This window comes from Canis lupus, chromosome 25 (genome assembly GCF_011100685.1).
Source record: "Canis lupus familiaris isolate Mischka breed German Shepherd chromosome 25, alternate assembly UU_Cfam_GSD_1.0, whole genome shotgun sequence".
NCBI lineage: Eukaryota > Metazoa > Chordata > Mammalia > Carnivora > Canidae > Canis > Canis lupus.
Window position 1 is genome coordinate 50359269 of NC_049246.1, and position 22238 is coordinate 50381506.

Here is a 22238-nt window from a genome sequence, read left to right on the forward strand (position 1 = left end):
TGGAAGCTGAGGTGAGTTGAGAACATTTCACCCCATCTTCCACCAGGATCAGGGACTTTCCTGTAGCTCAAACATGGAACACTCAGGCAAACTCTCCCTGAGACCCTGAGGTGCTCCCTTTCACCCTCACAACTCTTCATTATTTGGGAAGCCAGAGCTGAAGAAGGGGGGCTGAGAGTGCTCCATGCTCACCTGTTTTTCATCAGCATAGATGTGGGCCAGGAGTGGGGGAGTCCCTGGGAGAGAGAGTACTGGCTGTGTGATATTGAGCAGTCATGACTCTCACCTGGAAATGGTGAGGGTCAAGGCAGCCATCCCTCAGGGGTCCCAGGGTATGAAGGACACCATGTGTGTAAGGGAGGCATCAGAGCTTTGGTAGACAGTAAGCATTCAGGGCTTGCCTCAGCAGCTGAAGGGGTGACCCCACTCCTGTCCTGGCCAACACTGTCTTGGGATTCAGGGTCATTCCATCTAGAGGGACATGTTTTCATTATAATCAGAGAATCAGGGATCCCTGGGTGGCGCAGAGGTTTAGCGCCTGCCTTTGGCCCAGGGCGCGATCCTGGAGACCCGGGATCGAATCCCATGTCGGGCTCCCGGTGCATGGAGCCTGCTTCTCCCTCTGCCTGTGTCTCTGCCTCTCTCTCTCTCTCTCTCTCACTGTGTGCCTATCATAAATAAATAAAAATAAAAAAAATAATCAGAGAATCACAGCACCAGGCTCCCTCATGACCTGAAGTGCATTTCTCAGGTTCAAATCAGTAGCTCAAAAAGAAAATCAGTAGCTCACCAGAGTATTGAGCACACACTTCTAAGGGACATGGCCCAGGGTGAGGGATGCCAAAATAGGGGAGACCAAGGCTAGCCCTGGGGAGCTCATGGCTCTGCAGGAAGGCAGACATGACAACAAACACCTGCAATATGATGGGACACAGGCAGTGAGGGGGTGTGACCAGGCTGCTGATGGCACAAAGGAGGAAACAGTCACATCAGAGAGGTGATGGAGAGCCATGGGGAGACAGGAGAGCTCGTCACACTGACACAGTGGATGGAAGTAGACAGACTTGGAGGCAGAACAGGAGAATTAGAGAATCACCGAGTATATGTGCCCAAATGGAGCCAAGGTGCCTACCAAGACTCTTCTGGGCTCCTCTCCAGGATCCCTCAGCTGGTGGGGAAGCTGTCACTCATTTGCATTAGGGAGCAACATGACCTGAGGGAGGATTTGGTGACTCTGTTCAGGGAGCTCTGTGTGGGACACAAAGCACAGAATGGACAGGCTGGAGCCCATTATGAAAGCATGGTGGCCTTTCAGATGGAGATTAGAAAGGTCTGGAGTTGACAAGTGAGAAGGCAAGAGGCAAGGACAGTGAATGCACTTAGAATGTCATGTGACAGCCCTGGATGGGCATGGGAGAGGGTGGACAGTGTCCCAGCAGGCCCCTGATGGTGACCTCCTCCACCTGGACCTGAGCAAGCAGTTTTGAACAGGATGACTTGGGACCTTGGGGACCAACTGCCCTAGAAATCCAGGCTCTGAGAGTGAGTGACCTGAGCCTGACCTGTGATGAGCAGCTGTTCTCAGGCTGTGGTCCCTGGTCAGCATCATGCTGCTTCCTGTTTACGGTTGTCTAGTTCTCCGCCAGACAACACACCACTAGTGCATCTATGGTACTAACGCTGCCGAGAACAGCCTCCCCGTGGTCTCCCTGTGCACCTGTGTGCACTTCCAGAGGGAAAGTGAAGACACAGGTGAGGACGGGGATCCTCCACACCATTAGAAAATGAGAAAAAAAAAAAAAAAGAAAATGAGAAACGTGTCCTGATTAAATCACTCCCTTCCAGTGGCTCCCATCCTCGACACTGCTGGTTACTGTCCCTCTGCTCTGTTTGAGACATTTGGGCAGGTGTGCAGGACGATGTCTCTAATGCAGAAACTTGCTTTCTCCTAATGATTATCAGGATTGTGCACAGTTTCAAACATGTGCGGCACATTTGGCTCTTCTCCTCTGCGCGTCACTTCTATGAGTCTCTCGCCTGTATTTCTACAGGGTTGTCTTATTCTTGTGTGTCAAGGATTATTTATATATTGTGCAGACAAGTTAGTTTCCCGTCATGTATTGCAGTGTGACTTCCCAAGGTGTGTTCTGCCTTTACACACTGCAGACTGTCTTGATTTTCATGTAGTTACATCCACAAGGTATTTCCTTTATGTTTTAGTCCTTTTTTCTCCCTGCACAGGACATTTGGGAGGTGCTTTCCTGTGCTGGGGTCATGAGGGTCTTTTGTATGATCTTCACAATTATCCTTTTAAATTAGATCTGTGTTCAGCCTAAGACTGACTGTGTGTGTAGTATGAGGTAAGAGCCAAATCTCACTGTTTAGCATATGACTATCAACTGTCCCAGGTGTAAAGACCTTTGCATAGACTCCACCTATTTAATAAATGGGGTGTGTAGACAAGAATGGGGTTGACTTCCTGACTCTCTATTCTGTTATATCCTCAGATGGTCAAACCTCTGCTTCCATCATTGTTTCATTACACCTACTATGAGTCACTGTCTGATAGTGCAAAACCCCCTTCGCTGTTTCTCTTCTCAACAATGTCTTGGAAATACTTGGTTTTGCACATTTCAATACACGGTTTAGGATCAACTTTTCAGATTCTACCAATGAAATCACTGGGATCCAACTGACTCTGTTCAGTGTGGGGATAATTGACATCTATGCAATATTGAGTGTGCTGGTTTGGCCACTTGGTATCCCGTCATGGTACTTAAATCTATTTTGGTTTCTCTCAACATTTTTATGTATTATTGGATTCCAGACAACTTGATGTTGGACATACTACAATTTTTATTTATTACTTCATATGGTTTGTTTGGTAAATTAGCTTATTTGCTTATGATTGAATAGCATAATTTTAAATTTTCTTAAACATCCTTGTCAGATTTTGACATTAAAATTCATGAGCCTCATAAAATAACATGGAAAGTTGTCCCTCTTCTATTGTTTTGGTGATTTTGTGTAAGATCAAGTATTTTATAAATTTGTTCACATTTGTTCATCATAAAGTATTTACTTTCACAAGTAAAGCCATCTAACCATGGAATCTTTTGCATGGAATGATTTTAAGTACATATTACGTTTCTCACTAACTATGGAACTACCATATATTCTCTTTGGTTGGGGGTCAGTTGAGTTGGGTGATAACTTTTTAGTACTTCACCATTTTTATCAACACTTCAAGTTTATGAAAACATTCTGTCATGATCCACTCTAACTCTAGGATCCCAATGATATCTTCCTTTCACTCCCGACATCAGAAATTTTTGCCTTTTCTCCTTCAGCCCCCCAAATTTCTGTTATTTGATCAGTCTTCTCATATAATCACTTTTTGGTGTAATGTCTTCTGGTGCCTGTGTTTTCTATTTAATAAATTTTCTTCTTTTTCACGTTCTATATCCTTGGGATATCATTCACTAATGTTTTATAGTATTTCCAGACAAATACTGATTTTCTGTTTTTCTTCTTTTCTAATGTATGGGTATAAGCCTGCTAATTTCCCTATAAAAACAGACTTGAATGCATCCCAGGCACTATATTTTTACTCATTATGAAATTTTTAAATATCAAAATTTTAATTTAGACCTGTGGCTTATTTATCTCTTTTTTAAAAAAGATTTCATTTACTTATTCATGAGAAACACAGAAAGAGAGGCAGAGACATAGACAGAGAGAGAATCAGGCTCTATGCAGGGACCTTGATGTGGGACTCGATCTGGGACTCCAGGATCAGGCCCTGGGCCAAAGGCAGTCGCTCAATGGCTGAGCCACACAGGCATCTCTTACTTAAGTACTTTGGATGTAAAAAAATACACAAGACTTTTAAAATGCTCTATTTGTGATTTACTCTTGGCTTAATTTAAATTGTGCACAAATATATTTTTTACTCCTTCAATCATTTGAAATTTGTTGAAAGATGCTTTGTGTCCAGAATACAGTCACTGTGTAAATATCTTATTTATAAGATTGAAAATAATGTACATCCTCTGATGAATGGATAAGAAGAATTGGTATATTCATGCAATGGAATATTACTCAGCCATAAAAGACCATGAAGTCTTGCCATTTACAACAACATGGATGGATATAGAGGTCCTATGCCAAGTGAAAGAAGTCAGAGAAAGACAATTATCGTATGATCTCACTCACGTGTGGAATTTCAGAAACAAAACAAAAGAACATAGGGGAAGAATGGGGAGAGGCAAACAGGAAAACAGACATGAGAGACTCCTAACTCTGGGAAACGAACTAGGGGTGGTGGAAGGGGAGGTGGGCGGGGGGTGGGGGTGACTGGGTGATGGGCACTGAGGGGGGCACTTGGGATGAGCACTGGGTATTATTCTATATGTTGGCAAATTGAACACCAATAAAAAATAAATTCATAAAAAAATGTAAAAACAAAACCAGTGTTCCTTAAAAAAAAAGAGAAAAAGAAAACAGACTCTGAACTACAGAGAACACACTGAGGGTAAGAGAGGGGAGGTGGGGGAGGGACGGGGAACGAGGTGATGGGGATGAAGGAGCACACCTGTCGTGATGAGCACCAGGTGTTGAATGGAAGTGCTGAGTCACTATATTTACACCTGAAACTGATATTATACTCTGTTAACTATACTGGACTTTAAACAAAAACTTAAAAAAATAAAGAAAACAAAGAATATACATCCTGCCATTGGGTGCCGTGCTCCATTAGGTTATGATCACTATGTTACTGCCTAAACGTTCCGTATCCAGGTTGGTATTTTGTTGATTGTTCTATCAGTTCCAAGGGAGGGGTTTAAAATCTCTCACATAGTTGTGGATTTGTACTTTTCTCCTGAAAGTGCCCAGTTTTGCTTTGTGTATCCTGATGCTCTTCTGGCAGGTGCTCACACCTTTAACACGGTTGCCCGTCTCGGGGGAACCAGATGTTTCTGGTCACTGTGAAACATCCTCTTCTCAGATGGTGTTTCCATCCTGAAGTGGGCTTTGGGGTTAGTATAGCAACTGTGGTGTTGTGTGGTTATTTGGTGGAATGTTAGTTTGCTGTGTATGTTTCCATCACTTTGTTTTCAACACTTTGTTTGCTTTTTTATCTCTTATATAGGATATGGTAAAGTTTTGTTTCTTCAACCTGCCTACTGGCACATCTTTTCATTGGAAACTTATGTTGTACAAGATACTTTAGTCCTTCACATAATACTCATACAAATAGGTTTTATGTCCGTTTCCTGCTACCTAAAGGTCATGTCTGCTTTTCCTCCTGTGTGAGGACAAATTCTCTCCACTTGGTTTTATTTTACTTATTTTTAGATGCTTGCCTCTCTTTATTATGGATGTTCTCAAACACACTGACATAAAACTAGAGCAGTAATGGATTACCTATTCACACAAACCAACTTCAATATTATCATCCTAGAGCTGATCATATCTAATCCTTCTAAAATGTGAGGACTTTAAAGAAAGACAACTCTGATGTTACTATTATTCAGAAAACAATATTTACTTATTAATATCATAAAATTTCCATTTAGTGTTTTCATTTTTCTGATTGAGGCATTTTTCCTTTATTGTTTGTTTATTTTATTTTTTAATTTGTTATTGGAGTTCAATTTGCCAACATATAGAATAACACTCAGTGCTCATCCCGCAAAGGGCCACCCTCAGTGCCCATCATCCAGTCACCCCAACCCCCCACCCACTTCCCCTTCCACTACCCCTTGTTCATTTCCCAGAGTTAGGTGTCTCTCATGTTTTGTCTTCTCTGATTTTTTCGCTCATTTTCTCTCCTTTTCCTTTATTGCCTTTCATTAATTTTTATATTCCCCAAATGAATGAGACCATATAATGTTTGTTTTAGAAGAGGATTCAATAACTCCCAGAATACACCGTGTTCTCTTGGTGCCTCTTGAATCTCTAATTCATTGGCTGCCTGTCCCTCTATTTTCATTTCAAAATTATTATTTCACCTTATTTATTGACAAACAGACTTTTTACCCTGCAAAGCTTCTCATATCACAGATTTTGCTGGTCATGTCCCTGTAGGGTTGATTAACATATTCTGTTGCTCCTTATAGTTTCAGGAACTGGTAGGTCCTAGAGGCTCAGTCTGATTCATGATTGATTTTCTGGCAGGAATATTTCATAAGTGTTATATGTACTTCCACTGAGAGGTCCCCCTGGCAGCATCTCTTGTTTTGTGATATTAGTGGCCATCAGTAATCTTACCTAGACTCATATTTCGTTAGGGGTTTATAAGATGATAATATTCAAATTCCATAATTCAATATTCATTTATTAGTTGTAATATTCTATAAAGGGAAAATTCCTCTAAACAATTCTTTCCTCACTGTGAGGGTCACTGTGTGGATTCCCTCTGCATCAACCTCCAAAGGTAACCAATGAAGCGGTGTTTATTTTTGATATTATATACTCAAGAGGATATTTTTAGCATAATTAATGTGCTTCAATTAAATTCTCTTGGTTTAAAATGCTGGTGAGTGTTCTTGTTTCACCATTATTTTTTAGTTTTAACATTTTAAATTGAGGAATAATTCTCATTGACATAAAAGTCATAATTTTACCAGCTCAAAGTGTTATTCAAGTGTGATACTTCAATTCTTATTATATCCAGTGTCCTACTCTCTGGTTCCAGAGTAGTTTCATCACAAAAAAACACCCCTATACCCACCAGCATGCTCCTTTCCCTCTACCCGACCATATTTTAGCAAATATAAGTGTACTTCTGTCCCTATTCTGCACATTTTATATAACTAGACTTACAGAATGATATTTTTAAAAAGATTTTATTTATTTATTTATGAGAAACAGAGAGAGAGGCAGAGACACAGGCAGAGGGAGAAGCAGGCTCCATGCAGGGAGCCTGACGTGGGACTCAATCCCAGATCTCCAGGATCATGCCCTGGGCTGAAGGCAGTGCTAAACCACTGAGCAACCTGGGCTGCCCAACTTATAGAATTTTAGCCTTTGGTGTCAAGCTTCATTTACCCAGCATAATGTTTTTGAGGCTCATCCATGTTCTGTCTTGTAGTAGATCATTATTCCTTATGGGGCTCCAGGTGGATCACCTAGCTCAGCGTCCCACTCTTGATTTGGGCTCAGGTCATGATCTCAGGGTTGTGAGTCAAGCCCCATATTGGACTCCATGCTGGGCATGGATCCTACTTAAGATTCTCCTTCTCCCTTTCTCTCCCTCTGCCGCTCCCCTTGCTCTCCTGTATGCTCCCTTCCAGACCTGGTACCACAAGAAATTTATTTCTTTATTGTCTGAGGACTGTTTCAGTATATGAATATTTAACATTTTGTTTATCACGTCACCATTTGATGGATATTTGACTTCCATTAGCCTTAGCTATTATGAATATTGCTATTATGCGCATTTGTGAACAGGCTTTGATGTGAACATATATTGTCATTTCTCTTGGGCACATCCCTACATGTGGATTAGGGTGGTCATAGGGAAACTCTGCATCTAACTTTCTGAGGGATGGCAAGACTCTTTTCTACAGAGGCTGTACCACTCTTATATTTGTATCTGCAGTATATGAGAGTTATTTTTTTTCCAAATTATCGCCAACATTTGTTCTTCTCTATTGTTAAAAACAATTGTTTCTATTCTAATGAGGAAAGTGGAATCTCATAGTAGTTTTGTTTCATATTGCCCTCTTGACTAAAGATATTGAACATCTTCTACTTATTGGCCAGTTGTGCATTTTTTTTGAAGAAATGTCCATGCAAGTGCTTTGCCCATTTTAAAATTTGAGCATTTTGTTTGTTTGTTTTGCTGAGTTGGAAGAGTTCTGTATATTCCACGGATACTAGATCTTTATTAGATATGTGTAATTTGTCAAAAATATCTACCTTCATATAGGTTTTGTCTTCATCTTCTTGAGAGTGTCCTTTGATGCACAAGAATTTAATTTTGATAAAGTTCAATGTATCTATTTTCTTATTTTAGTTTAATTCTTCTATTTTGTAGTCTGTACTTTGATGTCATACTTAAGAAATTGCTGACTAATCCCAAGTCACAATAATTGACACGGATCTCTCTTTCACCTTTAATAGTTTCATAGTTTTAGCACTTGCATTTAGGTCTCTGTCCATTTTGAGTTAATTTTGTATGTAGTTTGAGGTAAAGCTCTTAATTCATTCTTTTGCATATGGATATTAATTTTTCTCATCAATATTTGTGGCAAAGACTCTTTTTTCACTGTTGGATGGTGCCCTTATCCCCCTTGTGAAAACTGCAGGTGTGTGAGTTTATTTCTGTATTAATGATTCTATTTCTTTGACCTATATCTATCCTTGTGCAAGCACAATACTGTTTTCCTTCACAGTCAGTTTTGAAATCAGGAAGTGTTACTCCTCCTGCTTTGTTGTTTTGATTATTGTTTTGGCTTTTTAGGGTCAATATCTGCTAAAAAAAAAAAACAGTAGTTGGAATTTTGATGGGATTACATTGAATCTGTATGTAAATGTGGGAAATACTACATCTTGACATTAGTAAGTTTTCCAGTCCACGAATATGGGATATCTTTACATCTATGTCAGTTGTCTTTCATTCTTTCAGCAATGTTTGAGGTTTTTCTATATCTACTGAGATGAAAATGTGGGTTTTTTTCTCTTAATTCCATTTTTATGGTGTGTTATTGAGTGATTTTCATACATTATCCACTCTTGCATTCCTTGGATAACTCTCATTTGGTTACACTGTATATTCCCTGTGAAGTTCTGCTGGATTTAGCTTGCTAGTATTTTGATAAGAATTTTTGTATCTATAATCATAAGACATGTTGATCTTTAGCTTCATTTTCTTGCAATATCTTTGCACCAATTTAAAACAATACAGTCCTTTGGAATAAATTAGGAAGTGTTTTGTCCTTTGCACCAATTTAAAACAATACAGTCCTTTGGAATAAATTAGGAAGTGTTTTGTCCTATTTAATTTTTAGAATTTGAGACCTACTAGTGTTAAATTTTGTACTCACTGGTAAAAGTCACCACTGACAACATCAGGTCCTGAACCTTTCTCTTTTAGAAAATCTTTTTGACTATTGACTCAATTTATTTGTTCTGTGTCTGCTCAGATTCTCCATTTCTTCTTGAGTCAGTTATGTTCGTTTGAGTGTTCCCAGGAATTTATTCATCTATTTTATCTAATGTGTTAGCATGCAATTGTTCCAATATGTCCTTATAATATTATTATTTATTTCTATAAAGAAGAAGTCATGTGTCTGCTCTCATTTCTGATTTTAGAAATTTAAGTCTTCTGACTTTTTTGGGTCAATTTAGCTGAAGGTTTGTCAAGTTGGTTACAAATTTACAGATAACTACATTTTAGTGTCATTGATTTTCTGCCTTATTTTACTCTCTTCTACTTCACTTTTGTTGTCTCTAACATTTATTATTTCATTTTTTTCCAAATGCTTTGAGCTTAGTTTTGTATTGTTATTCTACTTTCTTTCCTACCATGGAATGTTAAATTATTGGGTAGAAATCTTCTTTTTATTTATTCATGAGAGACACACAGAGAGAGAGGGAGAGAGGCAGAGACACAGGCAGAGGGAGAAGCAGGCTCCATGCAGGGAGCCTGACGTGGGACTCAATCCCGGGTCTTCAGGATCACGCCCTGGTGCAGTCACTCTGGAAAACTGTGTGGAGGTTCCTCAAAGAGTTAAAAATAGATCTGCCCTGACCCAGCAATTGCACTGCTGGGGATTTACCGCAAAGATACAGATGCAGTGAAGTGGCAGGACACCTGCACCCCAATGTTTACAGCAGCAATGTCCACAATAGGCAAACTGTGGAAGGAGCCTCGGTGTCCATCGAAAGATGAATGGATTAAGAAGATGTGGTATATGTATACAATGGGATATTCCTCAGCCATTAGAAACGACAAATACCCACCATTTGCTTCGACATGGATGGAACCGGAGGGTATTATGCTGAGTGAAGTAAGTCAATCGGAGAAGGACAAACATTATATGGTCTCATTCATTTGGGGAATATAAAAATTAGTGAAAGGGAATAAAGGGGAAAGGAGAAAAAATGAGTGGGAAATATCAGAAAGGGAGACAAAACATGAGAGACTCCTAACTCTGGGAAACGAACTAGGAGTGGTGGGCAGGGGGGGTGGGCAGGGGGTGGGGGTGACTGGGTGGTGGGCTCTGAGGTGGGCACTTGGTGGGATGAGCACTGGGTATTATTCTGTAAGTTGGCAAATTGAACACCAATAAAAAATAAACTTATAAAAAAATAGAAGATCATGAAGAAAGGTTAAGGGAAATAAATGACAGCCTCTGAAGGAAAAATCTATGTTTAATTGGGATTCCAGAGGGCGCTGACAGAGACAGAGGACCAGAAAGTGTATTTGAACAAATCATAATTGAGAACCTCCCTAACTTGGGAGGGGAAACAGGCATTATGATCCAGGAGATACAGAAATCCCCCCCTTAAAATCAATAAAAACCACTCAACACCTCGACATTTAATAGTGAAACTTGCAAATTCCAAAGATAAGGAGAAGATCCTTAAAGCAGCAAGAGACAAGAGATCCTTAACCTTTATGGGGAGAAGTATTAGGTTAGCAGCAGTTCTCTCCACAGAGACCTGGCAGGCCATAAACGGCTGGCAGGATATATAAAGGGTCCTAAATGAGAAGAACATGCAGCCAAGAATACTTTATCCAGCAAGGCTGTCATTCAGAATAGAAGGAGAGATAAAGAGCTTCCAAGATAGGCAGAAACTGAAAGAATATGTGACTACCAAACCAGCTCTGCAAGAAATATTAAGGGGGATGCTGTAAAAGAAAGAGGAAGTCCAAGGAAATGATCCACAAAAACAGGGACTGAATAGGTATCATGATGACACTAAATTCATATCTTTCAATAGTAACTCTGAACGTGAATGGGCTTAATGACCCCATCAAAAGGCACAGGGTTTCAGACTGGATAAAAAAGCAAGACCCATCTATTTGCTCTCTACAAGAGATTCATTTTAGACGTAAGGACACCTACAGCCTGAAAATAAAAGGTTGGGGAACCATTTACCATTCAAATGGTTCTCAAAAGAAAGCAGGGGTAGCCATCCTTATATGAGACAAATTAAAGTTTAGCCCAAAGACTGTAGTAAGAGAAGAAGAGGGACACTATATCATACTTAAAGGATCTATCCAACAAGAGGACCTAACAATCATGAATATTTATGCCCCGAAGGTGGGAGCTGCCAAATATATCAATTAATAACCAGATTTAAGACATACTTAGATAATAATATACTTATACTTGGCAACTGGACACAGTGCTTTCTATAATCGACAGATCTTCTAAGCACAACATCTCCAAAGAAACAAGAGCTTTAAATGATACACTGGACCAGATGCATTTCACAGATATTTACAGAACTTTACATCCAAACGCAACTGAATACACATTCTTCTCAAGTGCACATGTAACTTTCACCAGAATAGACCACATACAGGGTCATAAATCAGGTCTTAACCGATAACAAAAGATTGGGATTGTACCCTGCATATTTTCAGACCATAATTATTTGAAACTAGAACTCGATCACAAGAAGTTTGGAATAATTTCAAACACGTGGAGGTTAAGGACCATCCTGCTAAAAGATGAAAGGATCAACCAGTAAATTAGGAAAGAATTAAAAAGATTCATGGAAACTAATGAGAATGAAGATACAACTCTTCAGAGTGTAGAGATAGAGGGAACATTCCTCAGCATCTTAAAAGCCATCTACGAAAAGCCCACAGCAAATGTCATTCTCAATGGGGAAGCACTGGGAGCCTTTCCCCTAAGATTGGGAACAAGACAGGGATGTCCACTCTCACCACTGCTATTCAACTTAGTACTAGAAGTCCTCGCCTCAGCAATCAGAAAACAAAAAGAAATAAAAGGCATTCAAATTTGCAAAGAAGAAGTCAAACTCTCCCTCTTCCCAGATGACATGATACTGTACATAGAAAACCCAAAGACTCCACCTCAAGATTGCTAGAACTCATACAGCAATTTGGCAGTGTGGCAGGATACAAAATCAATACCCAAAAGTCAGTGACATTTCTATACACTAACAATGAGACTGAAAAAAGAGAAATTAAGGAGTCAATCCCATTTACAACTGCACCCAAAAGCATAAGATACCTAGGAATAAACCTAACAAAAGAGGTAAAGGATCTCTACCCTAAAAACTACAGAACACTTCTGAAAGAAATTGAGGAAGACACAAAGAGATGGAAAAATGTTCCATGCTTATGGATTGGCAGAATTAATATTGTGAAAATGTCAATGCTACCCAGGGCAATTTACACATTTAATGCAATCCCTATCAAAATACCATGGACTTTCTTCAGAGAGTTGGAACAAATTATTTTAAGATTTGTGTGGAATCAGAAAAGACTCCAAATAGCCAGGGGAATTTTAAAAAAGAAAACCATAGCTGGGGGCATCACAATGCCAGATTTCAGGTTATACTACAAAGCTGTGGTCATCAACACAGTGTGGTAGTGGCATAAAAACAGACACATAGATCAATGGAACAGATTAGAGAATCCAGAAGTGGACCCTCAACTTTATGGTCAACTAATATTCGACAAAAGCAGGAAAGACTATTCACTGGAAAAAGACAGTCTCTTCAATAAATGGTGCAGGGGAAATTGGACATCCACATGCAGAAGAATGAAACTAGACCACTCTCTTGCACCAGACACAAAGATAAACTCAAAATGGATGAAAGATCTAAATGTGAGACAAGATTCCATCAAAATCCTAGAGGAGAACACAGGCAACACCCTTTTTGAACTTGGCCACAGTAACTTCTTGCAAGATACATCCATGAAGGCAAGAGAAACAAAAGCAAAAATGAATTATTGGGACTTCATCAAGGTAAGAAGCTTCTGCACAGCAAAATAAACAGTCAACAAAACTGAAAGACAACCTGCAGATGGAGAAGATATTTGCAAATAACCTATCAAATCAAGGGCTAATATCCAAGATCTATAAGAACTTATTAACCTTAACAGCAAAGAAACAAACAATCCAATCATGAAATGGGCAAAAGACATGAACAGAAATCTCACAGAGGAAGACATAGACATGGCCAACATGCACATGATAAAATGCTCCGCATCATGGGCCATCAGGGAAATACAGATCAAAACCACAAGGAGATCCCACCTCACACCACTGAAAATAGGGAAAATTAACAAGGCAGGAAACAACAGATGTTGGAGAGGATGCGGAGAAAAGGGAACCCTCTTGCACTGTTGGTGGGAATGTGACCTAGTGCAGCCACTCTGGAAAACTGTGTGGAGGTTCCTCAAAGAGTTAAAAATAGACCTGCCCTACGACCCAGCAATTGCACTGCTGGGGATTTACCCCAAAGATACAGATGCAGTGAAACGCCGGGACACCTGCACCCCGATGTTTCTAGCAGCAATGTCCACAATAGCCATACTGTGGAAGGAGCCTCGGTGTCCATCGAAAGATGAATGGATAAAGAATATGTGGTTTATGTACACAATGGAATATTCCTCAGTGATTAAAAACGACGAATACCCACCATTTGCTTCAACGTGGATGGAACTGGAGGGTATTGTGCTGAGTGAAGTAAGTCAATCGGAGAAGGACAAACCTTATATGGTCTCATTCATTTGGGGAATATAAAAAACAGTGAAAGGGAATAAAGGGGAAAGGAGAGAAAATGAGTGGAAAATATCAGTGAGGGAGACAGAACGTGAGAGACTCCTACCTCTGGGAAATGAACAAGGGGTGATGGAAGGGGAGGTGGGCGGCGGATTGGGGTGACGGGGTGACAGGCACTGAGAGGGGCACTTGACGAGATAACCACTGGGTCATATGCTATATGTTGGCAAATTGAACTCCAATGAAAAAATACTTAAAAATGAATGAATGAATAAATAAATAAATTTTCAAATCAAAAAGAAAAAAATAAAAATAAATAAAAATAAAAAAATAAAATACCATATGAAGACACTAAACATTTTTTAAGTGTTTAGGTGTACTCGACCCAAACTGTAGAACTTCCATGCTGGAAAGTGTGCGGTGCTGGCGGCAGGACTCGGAGAGGGTGCAGATAAATGGGGGGGGGAAGGAGGGTGGGGGGGGCAAATCTGCTGGGCATGGGGGGTAGGAGTCAGCACAGCAAAGAGGCTAATCCTCCCCAAACTGCTATGCATGTTTATCGCAATTACTATCAGAATCGCAGCAAGAGTTTCCATACGTACAGGGAAGACGACCCTAAAATTTATATGAAAAGGCAAAAGTAGAACGGCTAACAGTTTCGAAGGAGAATAAAGCTGGAGGAATTAGTCTACTGACCTTGAGACTCCCTCTACAACTACAGTCATCGAGGGTATTGTTGCGACACAGATGTTGGTGGGACAGACCAGAGAAGCCCCATAGAACTACTGGCGGCTTCTGTAATTAAAAACTTTACTCAAGTAACGGTAGATTCACACGCAGGTATAGGAAGTAACACGGAGATCCTTTGCAAACTTCGCCCAATTTCTCCCAAAGATAACATTCGCGTGACTCTAGTAGCGTCACCACCGGGACGTGGGTGCTGATCGTCCGCTCACCTCCTTCAGACTTCCCGCGTTTCCTGTGCTTATTTGCATCTGCAAACATGATATGATCTCTTTCATTTGAAATATAAAATATATAAATATAAAAATTAGTGAAAGGGACTAAAGGGGAAAGGAGAGAAAATTAGTGAAAATATCAGTGAGGTTAGGTGTCTCAAACATGAGAGACACCTAAATTTAGGAAACAAATAAGGCGTGGTAGAAGGGGAGGTGGGCGAGGGGGTGGGGTGACTGGGTGATGGGCACCGAGGGGGGACTTGGTGGGGTGAGCACTGGGTGTTATGCTATATGTTGGCAAATTGAACTCCAATACAAAAAATGGGAAAAATGCTATATGTTGGCAAATTGAACTCCAATACAAAAAATGGGAAAAAATAATAAAATAAAAATAAAATTGTGTTATCTTCCACATGTTTGTAAGTTTTCCAAATTGCCTTATGTTTTGAATTGTAATTTAGTTCCATTTTGCTTGGAGAACATACTTTGTGTACTTTAAATCTAACATTTATTTGTTATATGTCTAACATACTTTGTGTACTTTAAATCTAACATTTATTGAGACTTGCTTTGTGAACTAAAATATGGTCTATCGTGGATAGTGATCCACATGAACTGGAGATGAATGTATTCTGCTGTTGATGGATACAGTGTTCTCCATATATATGCCTGTTAGGCCTATTTGGTGTATAATGATGTTCAAATATATTATTTGCTTGTGATACCTAGTTTTGTTATTCTTTTTTTTTTGTTATTCTATTCATTATTGAAAGTGGAGTATGAAGTCTTAAACTATTATTGTCATATTCACTTTGAGTCTTGAAGGATATATTTGGGTAGATGTAGAACTCTAGTTGTTAATTATTTTCTTTGAGCAAAGGAAAATACAATTCCTTTTATTTTGGCTTCCATTATTTTTAATCTGGTAAGACAACTGTCAGTCTTATAAGTTAAGTTGATACTTTGATGCGAATATGTCTTCTTTTAAAAAATGTATTTATTTTAGGGGAAGAGCAGTGGGAGAGAGGGGGGGGCCTCAAGCAGACTCTGTGCTGAATGTACGCCTAAAATGGGGCCCAATCTCACAACTCTGAGATCACAACCTGAGCAGAAGCCAGGAGTCAGAGGCCTAACTGACTGCCCCACTCAGGCACCCCTGAAGTGATGATGTCTTTTCTCTCAGACTGCTTTTAATATTTTTCTTTTTCCTTTGGTTCTAAATACATTTACTATGATATGTCCAAGTGTGGGTCTTTATATAAATCCTGCTTTGATTTGGTAGAGTTAATGTATCTTTAGAATAATATCTTTCATTTGAGATAATACATGGCCATTATCTCTTCAAGCTGTGATTCAGTCTATTTATCTCTTTCCCCTTATTTAGTAACTCACAGTATGCATATCTTTATATACTTGGTCTCCAATCCTCATTTCTAATTTTCCTATGGCTTTGAGTCTCACTGCTTTACTCTGAATATTTTCTACTGATCTGTATTCTAGTTCACAAACTTTCTCTTTAGCTATTTCTAATATCTAAATTTCATTCACTGAGTTCCTGATTTTAGCTACCAAGTCTCTAAAAAGCTATATGTTCTCCCTTTATTGCTTCCACACTTTGACTAAGATTCTTAGTCTCACATTTATCCTTTAAAAATAATAATTTTAAATAAAATTTATAAGTGTGTTGCTCCAATATCTGAACCTTCTTGGGGTTTTCTTATGGTTCCAAATTTCAATTTTAATTGCAGTAACTCCTCAATTTTTATTTTTTTCATTAATTTGTATATTTTTTATTGGAGTTCTATTTGCCAATATAGAGTATAACACCCTTTGCTCATCCTGTCAAGTGCCCCCCTCGGTGACCATACCCAGTCAGGTCATATCTTAATACACTTTTGGTGATTGAAATGGTCAGAAACTAACCATTTGTGTTTATCCTGAATTTTGCTTTGTAACTCTTTACTAAACCATTAACACTCTTATACATTCAATGAGATTTTGTTTTTGTTGTTATCTATCTTCTAAATATTCTCAGCAGGAAGTTTAGCTTGACCGACTTAATCTGCCCAAGCTGGAGGTATAATTCCCCTGGGGAGGACTGAGACTCATGCCATCCCACAGTAGTGAAAACCTCTCTATGGTCTACTTTCAAGATTTTGTGCTGGAGGGATTTGAGGGTGGCCTGGAAACCCAGGCCCTGCTCTTTGCTGTGTTCCTGGCCCTGTACATGGTGACTCTGCTGGGCAACTTCCTCATGATCATCGTTATCACCCTGGATGCCCGCCTGCACTCCCCAATGTACTTCTTCCTCAAGAACCTCTCCTTTGTGGACTTGTGCTACTCATCTTTCATTGCTCCCAAAGCACTGGCCAACTTCTTCTCCTCATCCAAGGTCATCACCTTTGCAGGATGTGCCACCCAGTTATTATTTTTCTCCTTGCTGGGAACAACTGAATGCTTCCTCCTGGGTGTCATGGCCTACGACCGCTTCATGGCCATTTGTAACCCCTTGCGTTACCCCATCACCATGTGCCAGTCTGCCTGCACTCGCCTGGTGCTGGGCGCCTACTGTGGAGGCTGCTTCAACTCTGTTGTGCAGACCAGCTTCACATTCCACCTCCCATTCTGCAGCTCCAACCACATCAACCACTTCTTCTGTGATGTGCCTCCCTTGCTCAAACTCTCCTGTGGCGACACGGCCATCAATGAACTATTCTTGTTTGGCATCTGTGGGCTCATCATTGTGGGTGTAACAATTGTGATCCTCATCTCCTATGGCTACATCACAGTGACCATCCTGAGGATGCGCTCAGGAGCTGGGAGACGCAAGATCTTCTCCACCTGTGGCTCCCACATGACTGCAGTGACTCTCTTTTTTGGGACTCTCTTTGTCATGTATGCCCAGCCAGGAGCAATTGAGTCCATGGAGCAGGGCAAGGTGGTCTCTGTCTTCTACACGCTGGTCATCCCAATGCTCAATCCCCTCATCTACAGTCTGCGAAACAAGGATGTGAAGGAGGCCTTGTGGAGGCTGGGCCAGAAACACATGGCCTTGTGAAGGATGTGCTGAAGGGATTCAGAGTGTCCTGCAGGTTAGATGGAGGCATCGTGATTGCCAGGCTTTGAGTGGTGGACTAATTAATTAACAGTCATAAATTTCACTCACACAAGAGAAACAGACTTTAGAGATATACTGTATACTGCATGTACAATAAATAATATATTGTGCCCTTAAAAATGTGTTGAGAGGTAAACTTAGGGTAACTGTTCTTTTCCCAATAAAATTTTAAAAAATCACTCTTCACTTTAGGAACAAAATGACTGCAGTTCGATGGGAAAGGGTGGGGAATGAGATAACTGGTGGTTGAGCATTAAATAGGTACATGATGTGATGAGCAGTGGGTGTTATATGCCACTGATGAATCACTGAAAACTACATCTGAAACAAGATATATGTTGACTAATTGAATTTAAACTTAAAAATGTTCAACACTAAATAGCCATCACATAATTAAATGAGGAAATCCAGGTTCCCCCACAAAATGGAACACTGGAGACTCGGAAAGAGAATGTCACTGTCATAAAAAGGTGATAATTGCACAGTATTGGGTAAAAAAATGCAGACATCGTGTGGGGTGTGATCACATTCTTGTAATAGAAAAAAATTAATTAAAATACACCACATGTGCCTGAGGCCACCTTTCCCCCAACAGTTGAAGTGGTGGAAACCCAGACCACCCACAGAGTAGGGGCAGTGTTTGGGGTAAATGGAGGAGCATGAGCATCCTCACTGCATGGCAAACACTTTTGATTTGCTTGAATTTTTCTAACACATTTTGGTTTTTTGATTTGAAAAGCAACTTCCAACTGATCCTCGTCCAGGAAAAGAAATGTATTCAGGGTGGTCTTCTCCTACTTGTGAATCAGGCTCAGCTGCTCGCAGACCAACAGCAAGCAGACATGGACTAAGTGAAGATTGTTTCATGTCAGATCATTTGGGCTCACAGGAGAAATGTACACCTAAGGTGATGGAGGGAAGGGTTGATGAAATGACTTGGGTTCAGAAGTTCACATCTACCACTCCTGGGAGGACAGTACACTCTAGACCACAGCGTCTGCTCTTAAATTCTATGCTTCTCTCTGATCACCCTCTGGGGCCCAAAGAAACTTCTGGGCTTTGTTGTCTGGCCTTGTAGGGAGGGCAGGTCACACAGCTGGGTGACAGGGAAACCCAGGAGAACTGGGAGTCCCAGTGCACTGCAGAGGCCAGAACACAAACAAGCTCACCTAATGGGTTATTCAGAGTTCCAAGCCCCAGATGTGCAGGTGGATACACCTTCCCAGCACAGTGACCCCAAAGTGCAAGTCTTTGCTCTGCTGCCTGGATGAAGCAACATGTGGAATCTGAGGTGAGCCAAGACCCTTCCATCCACTGCTTCTACCCAGATCTAGGAGCTTCCTTAAACCTGAACTTGGGGTACCCAGCCAGAGTCTCCCCATGACGTGAGAGTATTTTCCTGCCCCCCTCACTCTCTCTTCATTGAGTGGGAAGCCAAGGCTGAAGGAGAAGGGGTGATAGTATTGGTGCCCACCTGTTTATCATCAGAACAGACCTAAGCCAGTAGTCAGGAGATACTGGGAGAGCAGGTGCTGGCTGTGTGTGTTGAATGAGTCATGACTCTCACCTAGGAATGGTTAGAGTCAAGACAGCCATCCCTCAGGTTTGCCAGTTCTTGAAAGACACCATGGGTTTAGGTGAGGCACGGGCAGTAGGTAGACAGTAAGTACTCAGGGTTTGCCTCAGCAGCTAAAGGGGTGACCACACTCCTGACCTGGCCAGTGCTGTCTTCAGCTACAGAGTCATTACAAATTAGGGTCGTATTTTCATTATAATCAGAGGATCACAGCACCAGGCTCCCTCATGACCTGAGGTACACTTCTCAGGCTCAATTCCATAGCTCACCAGAGTACTGAGCACACACTTCTAAGGGAAATGGCCATGGAGTGGGGATGCAGAAATAGTGTAGACCAAGTCTGCCCCTGGGGAGCTCATGGCTCTGTAGGAAGGCAGACATGACAAACACCTGCAATATGATGGGACAATAGCTACGAGGGGTGTGTGACCAGGTTGTTGATGGCAAACTGATGACCAGTTCAGTCACGTCAGAAAGGAGATGGAGAGCCCAAGGGGAGATGGGAGAGCTGGTCACACCCACACGTGGATAGGGAGAGATAGACATTCACGGCAGAACAAGAGAATCAGAGAATCACTGAGCATGATGTCCCCAGATGGAGCTGAGGTCACTGAATAAGACCCTTCTGGGTTCCTCTCCAGATCCCTCATCTGGTGGGGAAGCTGTCACTCATTTGAATTAGGTAGCAATATGCCCTGAGGGAGGATTTGGTGACTCTGCCCAGGGATCTCTGTGTGGGACACAAAGCAGGGAATGGACAGGCTGGAGCTCATTATGAAACCATGGTGGCCATTCATATGAGATGTGAGAAGGGTCTTGAGTTGACAGGTGTGGTGGAGGCTGGGAGGGTCAATGCAGATTGTCAGGACACAGCCCAGGATGATCAGGGGAGGGGGTGGTTGGATCTGGGGTGGCTCCTGGTGGTGACCTCATCCACCTGGACCTGAGCAAGCAGTTTTGAACAGGATGACTTGGGTCCTTGAGACCAACTGTCCTTGGAATTCCAGGCTCTGAGAGTGAGTGACCTGATCCTGACCTGTGATGAGCAGCTGTTCTCAGGCTGCAGTCCACGGTCAGCATCATGCTGCTTCCTGTTTACTGTTGTCTAGTTCTCCGCCAGACAACACACCACAACTCACTAGTCCAGCTAAGGTACTAACGCTGCCGAGAACAGCCTCCCCGCGGTCTCCCTGTGCACCTGTGCGCACTTCCAGAGGGAAAGTGAAGACACAGGTGAGGACGGGGATCCTCCACATCAGTAGAAAATGACAAACATGTCCTGATTTACACTCCCTTCCAGTGGCTCCCGTCCTCAACACTGCTGGTTACTGCCCCTCTGCTTAGTTTGAGACATTTGGGCGGGTGTGCAGGAGGACATCTTTAATGCAGGAACTTTCTCCTGATGATTAGCAGGATTGTGCACATTTTCAAACATTTATGGCACATCTGGCTCCTCTCCTCTGTGTGTCACTTCTACAAGTCTCTCACCTGTATTTCTACGCTGTTGTCTTATTCTTGCATGTCAAGGATTATTTATATATCGTGCAGACAAGTGGTTTCCCTTCATGTATTGCAGTGTGCCTTCCCAAGCTGTGCTCTGCCTTTACACACTCTGCAGACTGTCTCTATTTTCATGTAGTTACATCCACAAGGTATTTCCTTTATGCTTTAGTCCTTTTTGCTCCCTGCACAGGACATTTGGGAGGTGCTTTCCTTCACTGGGTTCATGAGTGTCTTCTCTATTGTCTTCACTGTTTTGCTTTCAAATCTATATCTGTGTTCAGCCTGGACTGTTTTGTGTGTCTAGTATGAGGAAAGAGCCAAATCTCAGTGTTTAGACTATGACTATCAGTTGTCCTAGGTGTTCTGACTTTTCCATAGACTACCCACCTGCTTGGTAAATGGGCTTTCTAGAAAATCATGGGGTTGACTTCCAGACTCTCTGTTGTGTTCCGTCCTCAGATGGTCTATCCTCTGCCACAACCTTGTTTCATTACTGTGAGCTATGAGTCGTTGTCCAATAGGGCAAATTCCCCTATGCTGTTTCTCTTCTCAAGAATGTCTTGGAAACACTTGGTTTTGCATATTTTGATACACATTTTAGGATCAGATTCCCACATTCTGCAAATAAAAATCACTGGGGTATCACTGACTCAGTTCGCTGTGGGGAGAACTGGCATTTATGCAATACTGAGTGTGCCAGTTTGGGAACCTGGTATCCTGCCATATTACTTAAATCTACTTCAGTTTCTTTCAACAGTTCATGCATTCCCGGATTCCAGACAACTTGGTGTTGGACATACTATAATTTTTATATATTACTTCATTAGATTTGGTTTGGTAAATTAGCTTCTTTGCTAATGATTTAGATAGTGTGTTTTTAAAAAACTTTCTTAAAATATCCTTATCAGATTTTGGCATTAAGATTTCACAGGACTCATAAAATAGCATGGAAAGTTGTTGTTCTTCTATTGCTTTGATGATCTTGTGTAAGATTAAGTATTTTGGTACACTTGTTCACATTTATTCATTATGAAGTATTTACTTTCACAATAAAGCCATCTAGCCCTAGAATCTTTTGCATGGAAAGATATTAAAGTGCATATGCATTTCTCAATAATTATGGAACTCACATATCTTCTGTTTTGTTGGGGACTCAGTTCAGGTGGGTGATATCTCTATAGTAGTTTGCCAATTTTATCAACATTTCAAGTTTTTGAAAACTGTCACGATCCACTCCAATTCTAGAATCTCTGTGTATCCTCCTTTCATGTCTGACATCAGTAATTTCTGTCTTTTCAACTTCATCCCTCAAAACATTTGTCATTTGATAGATCTTCTCAAATAATCACCTTTTATTATAA

At 41.0% G+C, this 22238-nt stretch overlaps 1 protein-coding gene across 5 annotated transcripts in view; it reads left to right on the plus strand.

Annotated features, from left to right (window-relative positions):
• LOC119865984 (olfactory receptor 12-like) overlaps window positions 1–17912 on the plus strand; it is a 39477-nt gene extending 21565 nt beyond the window's left edge. Inside the window, exons 1-2 of one of the 5 annotated variants that reach the window (XM_038574390.1) lie at window positions 4867–5039; window positions 16716–17912. In XM_038574390.1, the coding sequence (XP_038430318.1) occupies window positions 16788–17738 (951 nt within the window). In that variant the 5' untranslated portion in view covers window positions 4867–5039; window positions 16716–16787 and the 3' untranslated portion in view covers window positions 17739–17912. Of the gene's footprint in view, window positions 1–4866; window positions 5040–9961; window positions 10020–16715 lie in introns of those variants that run through there. The other 4 variants (XM_038574389.1, XM_038574392.1, XM_038574388.1 and 1 more) reach the window with 4 other exon arrangements.
• The last annotated feature ends 4326 nt before the right edge of the window (window positions 17913–22238 follow it).